General features: G+C 37.0%; 1 protein-coding gene across 1 annotated transcript in view; it reads left to right on the forward strand.

Moving 5' to 3' along the window:
• The window catches only part of aacs (acetoacetyl-CoA synthetase), a 45,928-nt gene extending 42,448 nt beyond the window's left edge, over window positions 1-3,480 (forward strand). The window contains exons 17-18 of the mRNA XM_067439360.1: window positions 315-517; window positions 622-3,480. Of these exons, the coding sequence (XP_067295461.1) occupies window positions 315-517; window positions 622-759 (341 nt within the window). The 3' untranslated portion in view covers window positions 760-3,480. The remainder of the gene's footprint in view (window positions 1-314; window positions 518-621) is intronic.
• Window positions 3,481-13,202: the final 9,722 nt, after the last annotated feature.

Genomic DNA, 13,202 nt, shown 5'->3' on the forward strand with positions numbered 1-13,202 from the left:
ATTAAATATTTCATATTGCTTGCTCATTTCACATATTTTTACGTTGTCATCTAATGTGCCCTTAAAGATCATATTTAAGAAAACTCAAGAGTTTAATAAAACTGATCTTTAACAAATCTGAAAGTAAATATTCATATTTCAGACTGTACATTATATTGTCGTGATGCCAAATTCACGTGTCGCTTTGTCAACAATTTATTTTAAATTTATTAAAAAAATATTGAATTTTTAAATATACCTTTTGTAGATTATCAGCCATAACATGAAAATAATTATCACATGTAAGTCCCTTGTTATGCCCTCTCTTCTTCCAGTGGAAGCCTTCGAAGAAGTGTCCGACAGTCTTTGTGTCCCTCAGTACAACAATGACGGAGAGGAGAGGGTGATTCTGTTCTTGAAGATGGGACCCAATAAGAGCTTCAGTCAAGAGCTAGTGGGGAAGATCCGCAGCGCTATCAGAGTAGCTCTCTCTGCCCGACACGTACCAGCATTGATATTGGAAACCAAAGACATCCCAGTGAGTACGGTTACGATTTGGTTTACTTTGTAACCATTCTTTCACCTCTGCTTTGTTTTCTGCCCTTTTCCGTCTGATTGACTTTATACTTCCTTTGCCTTTAGTACACTATTAGCGGAAAGAAGGTTGAAGTTGCAGTAAAGCAGGTGATCGCGGGTAAGGACGTCACTCAGCGAGGGGCCTTCTCAAATCCAGACTCCTTAGACCTCTACAAGAACCTGCCTGAGCTCCAAAACTTCTGAACAACCTGAGTGAGGTACATCTGAACTCCTGAAGGTCCGGCGCTTCTGAGCCTCCTTTGAAGGGTTCAGATTCCCTGGACACTATTGGAAAATCTGAAGGAGTTTATAGAGCTTTCAAACATCAAAGCTTTTCTGCACCTGCTCAAACTCAGCTACCCACTGGAACCGATTGAATCTGTACACGCCATGCTTCCTCAAAAGTGTAACTGGGTTCCTCTTGAGTAGAAAGTTGAGAGTGCCATTTTATGAAATTCCAACTTGGATCTTAAAGGGACATTTTATTTGCTTCTGTCATTGCGTCCACCGAGTGTTATTCCCAAGAGACCGAACTGGCAAACAATTCCCAAATCTGTTATCTTAATTTACCAGATATGTCAACCCCATATGTTTTCATCTCGTATTTTGATACAATGTCACTTTAACCTCATTAAAGGTGTAGGGAAATCTGGCCATGTTTGTTTTGAGGCTTTAAAATCACACTATTTATGCTCATATCTGTACGAGTCGCTGATATGTTACTGAATGTTGTGGATTTAAGGTTAAGCCATTTGTCCCGTAGGAATACCGACTTCTTGGGTCAAACCAACTGTTTTCTTGATGGAACCATCTGGTACCTAAATGACAAAATGTTGCCGTAACACAGTCAATTAAACTTTTTTTTTGTTTTCCCCCCAGTCTGGAACTATATTTGTATTTTTGAATGATATCCTATCATCACATCTGCTGTATTTGTATAGTATATTATACTGTCCAGAACTACACTCTGTTGTCTACTGAGTGTAGATTTGAATTGAAGCTTATGTAGCTCTCTGGCCAAAAAGAGTTCTGTATATTTTTACATATATATACTGTATATATTCGATTCTGTATATGCAGGTGCATGTTGTGTGCTACGCTAGATGCCCCCTTCCCAATGACACGTTTGGTCTCTCTTTCGGTATGCCTTATATCAAGTTGTGAAAAGTTTTCATCAACAACTGAAGCTCATCTTCATTCTTTGAGCCATTCTTTTGTATAAAGCTTTATCTTTGTCGTCCCCAAAAACATCTAACAATTTATTTCTTCATGTGTCCCATCTACACATCCAGGGACTGTCGCTGTAGGCATTGCCCATGAGAGATTCCTCCATCACGTTCCAAACCCAATAAATTTATCATCAGAACACTTTGTACATATGAAAAAGCTGCGTTTGTTTGTTGTTTGAAGTTTTGAAAGCCAGCGAGACCGTTTCAATGACATGATATTCAGATATCCTCATTATATTACATTATTAGATCATATATAATATTTGCATTGAGTAAAGGGAAGAATTCTGGGCATATAAAAATATATATATATATATATTTATATATATATATATATATATATATGTGTATATATATGTATGTTTGTGTGGGATATTAACACAAAAAAAGCAAATATTGATTTATGATGGATCAGAATCAAGCTGTTTGACGTGTACTGATGATGCATTTATACGTGCTATGCAGCATATCCCGGAGACATTTATCAACAAGTTTCGCAGAACAAGCCACTATCCAGAAAATACTTTTTTGGTGACATTGAGAGAGGATATGCTGCAACCGCTTGCAACAAAAGCTAGAAAATGTGCTGCATTTTAATCATTTTAAAATCATTTTGTGCTAGTAATGTTATTTCAGCAGTTGTTTACAACAGAGAAGCCTTACAAGCTAGTGTTGATGTACTTTTTTATGAGTCATATTTTTTTTGGTGGGGCTGCAAGGTGTCTTGTTTTTTCGAGGGGGGATTTTGTGCATTTTGTGCACAAAATCTTGGGTCTCTTTGGTTCAGGTAATGTAATCTGGGTTTGCTACATGTTTAAGCTGTGAGTAAATCCGTTTGACCTCAGTGAGGACCCCTTACTTGGTTTCCTAAAGGAAACTATGCACTACAGACTTGAACAATGCTTTTTTTATATAAGCTGGCTGTAGTGTAAGGCTAGACCTAATGAAATTCAAAAGGGTGGACTGGCCCTTTAAAAGACTCCTTTTCTTTCAAATTGAATTCATTTGGTATAGTGGTGCAGATGGCAAGCAGTTGTGCAGATCGCTTGAAATAAATCGGTCCTTATTTCCGCTTCAGACAAGCAGGGACGGGTCTGTTTCACCTCATGCCCACCCTTGTGCCACCATATGCCCCATATCTGCTCCGTTTTGCTGACAGAACATGCCTGGTCTAGGATTGCAGACGTAAGGAAAGCTACAAAATCCTTATTTATTGATAGTCGCTGTGGAGTTTGCTGTGCGTTCGGCTATCACTTGTCAAACATGTTTCGCCCCCAAACATTTATAAACATTTTCCATACTCTCAGCAATTCCATGAACATTCCGTGGAAATCTATTCCATTGTTTTACAGTGTTGTTGTTTTATTTTTTATTTTTGATACTTTTAAATATACTGGAAATACTGGAAATAATTTTTCTTGGTATTGTATTACATTAAATGTGTTTAGTGTACTACTAGTAAATGAAGGTGCTCTCTTCTCTGTGACTAATGTAATATTCCTGCTTTGAAATAATATAACTGTACTTGCTGAATGTGAATAATGATTACTAATATAGTTGAGAATATATTTGTTATAAATATATTATGCCTATATACTGTATATCAATGGACTGCTTCAGTTGTGTCCACTAGCAGCATACATGTATTTCATGTATAAAGATGCTTGCTTTAGTCCTAATTAAACGATTAAAAATGTATTGGGGCTTGCTGTGTTTTTATTCCTTGCATGATTTGCAGTATACTTTTTTTTTTTTTTGCTTGCTTTGGTGTGTGTGTGTGTTTAAACTTATAAAACACATATTAATGACTTATTCTACATGACCATATTCTTCATTATTTTACTCTACCCAATACCTAAACTTAATGCTTGCCTTACTAATTAATAAACTGTAGGAGTTCATTGAAGCAAAAGTCATAGTTTATAGTGTAAATTAGACCCTAAACTTAAAAAAAGTCTTACTATAATATTTATCAATATACTTTATGTACATATATTTAATATAAATTGTGAAAATATAAATGTGTATTAAGATTAAACATTTTAAAAATCAATTTAATATTATGCACAATTAACAATAATAGTCACCGAAACTGCTTTGAAGCAAATTTGTCGTTCAATCACGTCAGCTAATGATGTCACGCAGACGCAGTTGATTGAGTAATAACTTATTCCTAATTATTTTTCCTATAAATTATGGACATGGCATCTAAGGACAAATTCTTATATAATCTATTTTTGCTTTATTTCAGGATTCAATCATAGGCTAGTTCTTACATACTAGAGCACATATGCATGTGCTGTATTCCAAGTTTTTCATTTACTAAAGCACAAACATACCATAAAATGCTTGCAGATATGTATGAAACTGAAAAAACAATGCTACAGCCAGTTCTTTTACTTTGAAATTTGTGTTCCATGTCGGAATGTCTGTTTTTGTTTTGATCTGTGCAATAATGCATTCTGCTAGTTTACCCAATAGTATTTCAACACCACAGGTTGCCAGTTGGCGGAAAACACAGCATATTGCTGCCATGGAAGCCAGCAAACAAACTGGGTCAAAGATTGCAGATTCTACCTTACCTAAAAAGCCTCAGAATTCATCGAAAATCTCTATGAATAGGAGCATATTAAAACATGGATAAATCAACTCATCAACTTTGTGTTTTCTCAAGATGGCAACCTGCGTTAGTGTAGAGTCTTAGGAGGCGGCGGTGGCGGGAGAAAACAACTCTCTCCAATATTTTAAATTTGCACTGCAGTACCCATTTCAACCACTAGCTGCCAATCCTACATACTGCGGTTTAAAACTAAAAGACGCAAATGACATTTTAATGTATTCAAAATAAAATATTTATATTGTACTGAATGATAGCTTGCTTGTTTTGCTCAATATATGGACACAACTTTGCGATGCTGTTTGCAAATGTTCGTTGAAATAAGGGACAAAACATGCCCAAAGCACAAAAGCCCTATTTATGTTAAAATGTAAGAACATCAACTGAATAAAAATACTTAAAAAGTTACATCTGAATGAAAATTGTATACTCAGGACATTTGTTGCTTATTTAAAATAATTTATTTAGTGTTATTTTAAAAGCACACTCTTAGAAACACATGTAATTGGACCTGTCCTCAGCATGTGGTCGCAGTAACATTAAAAGGTGGAGATCTTTAAGATCTCAAACAACACAAAAAGTAAAGCTAATCAAGATCTTCCGGATCACTTGTTGAAAATACACAGGCAGGTTTGCTGAAGCAGGTTGGAAATAAACTTTGCAGGACAGTGGGTCCCCTGGACCAGGTGTAACCCCTCCTGTTCGAACCACCCTCTCCAAATAGGACTCGAACCCAGATCCACCGGCAATTAGTTGGACGCTCTAACAAGGAGGCTAAAGGCTGCAACCTCTAGCGTCAGTCGCTAGAATGACCCTTAAAGGGTTAGTTCACCCAAAAATGAAATTGATGTCATTAACTCCTCACCCTAATGTCGTTCCACACCCGTAAGACCTCCGTTCATTTTCAGAACACAGTTTAAGATATTTTAGATTTTAGTCCGAGAGCGTATGCAGTCTATGTACACTTTACTGTCCATGTCCAGAAAGAGAATAAAAACATCATCAGAGTAGTCCATATGTGACATCAGTTGGTTGATTAGAATCTCTTGAAGCATCGAAAATACATTTTGGTCCAAAAATATCAAAAACTACGACTTTATTCAGCATTGTCTTCTCTTCCGTGTTCCTCAAATAAAGATTCAAACGGTTATGAATCAGTGAATCGATCAATGGTTCAAATCGCCAATGTCACGTGATTTCAGCAGTTTGACAGTTTGACACGATCCAAACTGCTGAAATCACGTGACATTGGCGATCCAAACCATTGATCGATTCACTGATTCATAACCGTTTGAATCTTTATTTGAGGTTTGAAAACAAACTCGTAAGAGAAGACAATGCTAAATTAAGTCATACTTTTTTATATTTTTGGACCAAAATGTATTTTCAATGCTTCAAGAGATTCTAATAAACCAAGTGATGTCACATGGACAGTGTGCATAGACTCCATATGCTAAAGATATAAAATATCTTAAACTGTGTTCCGAATATGAACTGAGGTCTTATGGGTGTGGAACGACATTAGGGTCAGTCATTAATGACATCAATTTCATTTTTGGGTGAACTAACCCTTTAAGGTCAGTTCGGAGTGAAGTTTACTTGCACAGCAACTATAGCTGGCCGGCCTCCGTTACACAGGCTTGAAGACCTCTGCCTTACATGGTTCATTATCTGAGACATTTGTCTACAAAAATCAAAATTTTTAATAATGCAGTGTTAGTTTTTATTTTTTAAGATCTAAAACATGTTTTGTCCCTTATCTCGAGAATCAGTGAACTATGGTTTGGGGAAACAGACTCGTTGAATAAGCTGATAACGAAGGAATTTGTGACCATATGGCTAACGATGCTTTGGGAAACATACCATTGAATAGTAAAATGTACCAGTTTTTAAAGACACCAACAAAAACATTTTCATTTACCATCCTAACTTTTGGATCTTGAGGAAGTTTGGTTTACACTGCCTTTGACATATATAAAAGATATATGAAAATGTTTATATATATATTTGGCTATTTAAAATTTTCCTTTTTATTATTAGCATTTAACATAGTTTTTCCCTTCTATCCATAAACACCTTATCAAACCTTATGGAATTCATAGTCCACCCTATAGAATATTGAAATATGAATAATGAATTTCATCAAATTTATAGAGAATAGGCATTTAAATGTAATGGGAAATATTTTTTCTGGTACCATTTGGAAAGCAGATTGAAGGTTTATTGCCGTTCTCTTAAACTTAGACTAAAACGAAGAGTAGCTACATTTTCGAAGGCCTGTCACAGCAGGATACCAGAACACCTCTCTAAAATAAAAGGTGCAGTGAGACGATGTGGCCGTCTCATTTGAAACCAGATTCATCTCACTCTACACCCTGATGTTTTCAATGTGATGATCAAAATGAAATCCTATCTCTCTCTCTCTCTCTCTCTCTCTCTCTCTCTCTCTCTCTCTCTCTCTCTCTCTCTCTCTCTCTCTCTCTCTCTCTCTGTGTGTGTGTGTGTGTGTGTGTGTGTGTGTGTGTGTGTGTGTGTGTGTGTGTGTGTGTGAGAGAGAGAGAGAGAGAGAGAGAGAGAGAGAGAGAGAGAGAGAGAGAGAGAGAGAGAGAGAGAGAGAGACCGCCTGAACTCAAATGAAAGGTTTCAAAGATCAGACAACACCATCCCCATATGAATGCCATCATTTGTAGTAAGAAACGACGAGACAAATTTGTGCGGGTTCAATTTTGATTCTCATTGAAGGAGGAAGGGATAAGAGAGGGCCGGAGGGTCAGGTGTGCGAGTGCGTGTGAAGTATTGTCACCCCGTCTTCCTAGAGATGATTGAAATGTTCGGGCCTGTCTGTCAGCAAATTGCCTCTGCTCAACATGTAATCTGCCGACCGGCCACTCGCAGAGAGCGTTTTACATCTAAGTGTGAGTGTGTGTTTAAATGGAAGGGTAGGGGGTATTCATTTTGGAGCGGATGGGGAAAAAAACGAGACGGGGTCTGACAGAAACATGAACACAGAGGGGGAGCGGCGTGATGAAGGACGTTCCTGCTTCCCGTTAAGTCATCTTTTGATATCTCTCATCATGATAAATCACAGCACAGTGGAAAAACCTTGTGATGTAGCTTCTGATTAAAACCACAATACAAAATATGTGCATACATATAAGCCTGCTTTCAAAATTTAGTGAGCTATGCTTTCTTTAAAGGGAGCATCTTAACTGGCACCTCGATCATGCTGTAAATTACAGATTTGAAATGCTCTCTGGGTTTACATATTGAGCTGGTTAGGGTGTGCTGAGGAATAATGAGGCCAAATGTCATTTTCGCTGATCAGTATTCTTTGTGTGAGTTATTTCGTGCATGTTAATGACATGTATGTGATGCGGACATATCAATCTATTGATTGTCAGGTCATCTGTGGGCAGGTGGTGTAATTCATGCATGTATCAGAGAAACAGATGAATGTGGAGAGTTCCCGCTGGTGATGTAGTTGTGTCGAATAAAGAGCAGCCGAGTGCATTTTCCACTCCATTACATTCACTGTACAAAAGCCTGTAGCTGCTGCCGAGAGAACAGTTCTAAGCCACCCTCAGCACGCGCGCACACACACATTGCATTCAAAATCATACATACAAAATCTTTATCATATGCATACACATACTGATGGTGTTGAAACATATGGCTAATTTCAAAGAAACTTAATTCAAAAGTCAAAATCACCACATAGCCTGCATGAAGGACCATACAAAAGTAGCGTTTGAAATGCTCTCAAAATGCAATGGTAGCCATAATAGTCTTTTCAAAAACCGACTGAGAGCTGCCTGACATACTTTATATTTCTCCCTCTCACCTGGTCTTTGGTCAGTGGTTTACTTAAGAGCACTCATGGAATGAGTCAAAATGTAGGAATGGAAAAGAGTTTGCACAAAATTGAAGGGTCACAGCCGCAGAACACTGCAGATGCTCTGCATGGAGAAATCGGTTTTAAATGGTGCCTTCTGTTGTATTTATACCTTTCCCATTTATTTGCTTTGCACTATTGAGGACATTTTAATATGCTGGTTAACAAATTGTATAATGACAATAACAAATTATGTATTATATTCATTTCAAAATAATAATAATAATAAAACAATTATTACCATGGTTTTGTCACACTTGGGTTGCAATGAAGATTAAATAAATTAATAAAAGTATTTATTAACAAAACTGAAAACACAATAAAAACAAAACAACCTCTACTAACATGAGGAAGAACGGATGACTTACAGAGGTAAACGAGGGAACTAAATGAACAACAGATGAACTGGTACACACACAATGAAACTCTGGGTTGCGTCTCATTCAGCTTCCTAGTTTCCGAGGTCCTGAATCAGTATATTGTGTAGGCAGGTTACACAAATTTGGGCCCTGGTAAGGACATGATGGGAAACTGGGGACTCTATATCCACCGACATGACATAGTCCTCATTGTATAACATCACTACTGGTATTATCTTTTGAGTGTTATTTAAAGTACATTATGTCCCAATCCAAAGGCCACACCTTTAAAGGCAGTGAAGGTCTGGCCGAGCAATGTTAAATGGAATATGTAAAAACTAAATATGTTCACCATGGTCTGTAAAAAAAAACTAATAATGAGTATAAACTACACTCACCTAAAGGATTATTAGGAACACTGTGACCATACTAATACTGTGTTTGCCTCCCTTTCGCCTTCAGAACTGCCTTAATTCTACATGGCATTGATTCAACAAGGTGCTGAAAGCATTCTTTAGAAATGTTGGCCCATATTGATAGGATAGCATCTTGCAGTTGATGGAGATTTGTGGGATGCACACTCAGGACATGACGCTCCCGTTCCACCACATCCCAAAGATGCTCTTTTGGGTTGAGATCTGGTGATTGTGGGGGTCATTTTAGTACAGTGAACTCATTGTCATGTTCAAGAAAACAATTTGAAATGATTCAGGCTTTGTGACATGGTGCATTATCCTGCTGGAAGTAGCCATCAGAAGATGGGTACATAAAGGGATGGACATGGTCAGAACAATGCCCAATTGGCACTAAGGGGCCTAAAATGTGCCAAGAAAACATCCCCCACACCATTACACCACCACCACCAGCAGCCTGCACAGTGGTAACAAGGCATGATGGATCCATGTTCTCATTCTGTTTACACCAAATTCTGACTCAGAACAGAAATCGAGACTCATCAGACCAGGCAACATTTTTTCTAGTCTTCAACTGTCCAAATTTGGTGAGCATGTGCAAATTGTAGCCTCTTTTTCCTATATGTATTGGAGATGAGTGGTACCGGGTGGGGTCTTCTACTGTTGTAGCCTATCCGCTGTAGTGGTTATTTCAGTCAAAGTTGCTCTTCTATCAGCTTGAATCAGTCGGCCCATTCTCCTCTGACCTCTAGCATCAAAAAGGCATTTTCACCTACAGGACTGCCACATACTGGATGTTTTTCCCTTTTCATACCATTCTTTGTAAACCCTAGATATTTTTGTGCAAATCCCAGTAACTGAGCATATTGTGAAATATTCAGACCGGCCCGTCTGGCACCAACAACCATGCCACGCTCAAAATTGCTTAAATCACCTTTCTTTCCCATTTTGACATTCAGTTGGAAGTTCAGGAGATTGCCTTGACCAGGACCACACTCCTAAATGCATTGAAGCAACTGCCATGTGATTGGTTGATTAGATAATTGGATTAATGAGAAATTGAACACCTGTTCCTCTTCCTAATAGTCCTTTAGGTGAGTGTAGATATAACTGCATCTTAGTAAGATATAAGTGCATTTGAACCTCTTTAAAGTTATTTATTTTTACACTTGTATCATTAGATATTTGATTATAATCTATTTGATCAAAGGAGCATTTGGAGGCCACATTTGAAGGAGATTTCGAATTATGACAGCCTTTGCCGTGCTGTGGTGACCCAATCAGCCTTCGAATGTGCCCTTGGAAGGATGCAGCCTCTAAATTGGGCCACAATAGTGAGCATCAATGATTGCTGGTTTCACAATGTTGTGGGACTTTTAGAGAGCGAACGTTTCAGTGCACTCAAATGATTTCCTGATAGAGACTGACTACTGAACTAGGTAGCTGATTGAGATGCACCCTTGGTCAATGATAGAGAACAGAATCCGAACAGAAACGCGAAGAAACTAAGCATAACTCTGACAGGTAACTACATGCATTGATTAAAGCATTGAAGTTAAAGACCAGCATTACAAAAGTAAATAATGTCAATTTTAATTTCATGCTGACTGTTCGAAACCATAAATTTGGTTTCATTAGTTTTGCCATTTTCAAATATTAATAGTCTTTTCCTTTTAGCGTGTGATTAATGTTATATTTATATATATTTATATTTATATATTTATTATATATATATATATTCATTCGATTTGTTGGAAAAGCTCAAATAAATTAAGTCAGTGTGCTGGTAGAGTTAGGAAATCATTCCTAAATCCTCTTTGCAGTGATGTTGTTGGCAGCAATGTAATCCTCTCTGACAGACCCTGGTGCTTTGGAGTCAAAGCTGCTGAGGCCACAAACCTCTGGATATTAACATACATATATATATATGTACAAGAAGAGAAATTAGGCCTACATAGCATCTTCAAGCATATAGGTACACAACCACGAACCTCATCCCACTGCTGACTAACACTTTCCTGTTTAACATAGATTTAACACATTTATGGATTTAAGCAACTTGCATTGCATTCGTAGTGGTCTACACATCTGATCAGGTCATGCATTCCCATGGGAATCAAACCTTTGAGCTACAGGGACGCAATATGAGTTTTGTATAGTGTTATGTTCTTATGAAGTCTTAAAGGGATGATGGGAAGTTTTTTTAGATGGGAGGAATTTTTTTTATATCAATCTTTTGTGTTGTGAACTTTTTCATAAAACTCTCATAAAACCTTTTGTGAGAGTGTATTTGGGAGAGGAGTTCTACAAGAGAAGCTTTGCGAGCAAATGCAAAAGAAGAAAAACAGAATTTATACTCCCATATTTTCCCATGCTCATGTTTACTTAGGGGCTCCGTATATTCATTCACAATGTGAATAAATGAATATTTGGCTGTGAATTATCTTAAAGAGAGAACACAAACACTTTAACACTATTACAGTAGGCTATACTATCTAATTTTCACCACAATTTGTAACTGAAATATAAGATGGTGTCAGATCCGTTTGTATGAAACAAGAGCAATCCTCAGCGAATTTTAGGAATAGACCTTATTCAGAGCAGCACCATGTGACAGCAACGCTGAGAGTAATAGACTTACCATGTCTTCAATGGCATCCGCTGTAAAAGCTGAATGAAAATCCTAGATCACTTATCATTTTTCACAGCTCATGTTGTCTTGAGTTTTTTTTTTTTTGGCAACTGAAATTTCTTGAAAAGGTATTTTTCCAGTGTTTCGTCAGCAGAACAATCCAAAAAGACATTAAATAACAGTAAAACCCACTGAAGAGATTTTTTTTTACAAAATGCAGTGCAGTTAACCAATCAGAATCAAGTTTTCCAGAACTCTTCAATAGTAGAATGTGCAGGATGCAAATTCAAACTTTGAATTTGAAGGCATTTCAAACTTTTGTGTATTTAATAACAAATCTATTTGCGAGAAACATAATATAGCTCTAAGTATAAATTACCTCAACAATCGCCTTTGGTTATAAAAGTCATGTATAAACTCTAACAAATCAATGATTGTAGTTTCATAGACATGAACTGAAATGTTCATCTATTGTTCTCTGAGATGCAGCCATCGAAAACAAAGAAAGCATCACATTTCTAAAAATGACATGCTACTTGAAGCATGTGCCAACCCAGCGGATGTCATAGCTCAGTGACTTTGGAGCCTGCTCACAACATCAACTGTAGTGTTTGAATATTTTATCCTCATGCGTTGAGATTTCCTTTGTTTGCCAGCCAGCAGGGGTGTTACTGGAAGCGTTGCTGAGGTGTTGCAGTTCTCTAAACCCTGTCTGGATTAGAAAGATAACATTCAAAATGTTCTATGCCTACTCACGCTGGTCATGAGGTTTTGAGTGTTTATACTGTATATGCTTGAGACGAGTGTGTGCAGAGCAATTTTAACCACTGATGTAAAGCAGGTAAACGCTACACAATGTATACTAACAACGAAGGATCTACTGCTTTCTTTGAGGTTTAGATTGCTGACATTTTGCACTAAAGTGCAGCCTAAAAAGAAATGAATGATTGTGGGCCATGTTATACATTATGTACGACTGTAATGGATGGATGCAAACTGTTTGTATTCACCATGGGTGATAGTTTCATGCATGCTGAGTTTCTATTTAAATTTGAATTTTGACTTTTAATTTGTTTTAATGGGTTTCATTTATTTAAATATGCCATTAGGTCATTCTCAGAGAAATTTCTCTACAATTCCAGCAGGGAACATTCTCAGAACTTTAACTTCTGGCAAGGTTCTCTCAAAGTTAAGAATACATTTTCTTCCAGCAATGTTAATAAAACATTCATTCAAAGGGTTTTACTTATACATTCATGCAACGTTTTTACCTGAAATATTTAGATATTATATTTAGTTGAATATTTAGTTGAACATTCAGAAATAAGTTTTTTGTAACTTAATGAGAATGTTGGCAAAACATTCTTAGAACATATTTTTTGTTATCTGGGTTGCCAAAATCCAAAGATAGAAAGCCACACGAGTCTGTTTTTTTCTCCACATCATAAATTGCTTATAGTTTATTGAGAGTATCATGATCATTGATCATGATCTAACAAAAGTTA

This window comes from Pseudorasbora parva, chromosome 3 (genome assembly GCF_024679245.1).
Source record: "Pseudorasbora parva isolate DD20220531a chromosome 3, ASM2467924v1, whole genome shotgun sequence".
In the NCBI taxonomy this organism is placed as follows: domain Eukaryota; kingdom Metazoa; phylum Chordata; class Actinopteri; order Cypriniformes; family Gobionidae; genus Pseudorasbora; species Pseudorasbora parva.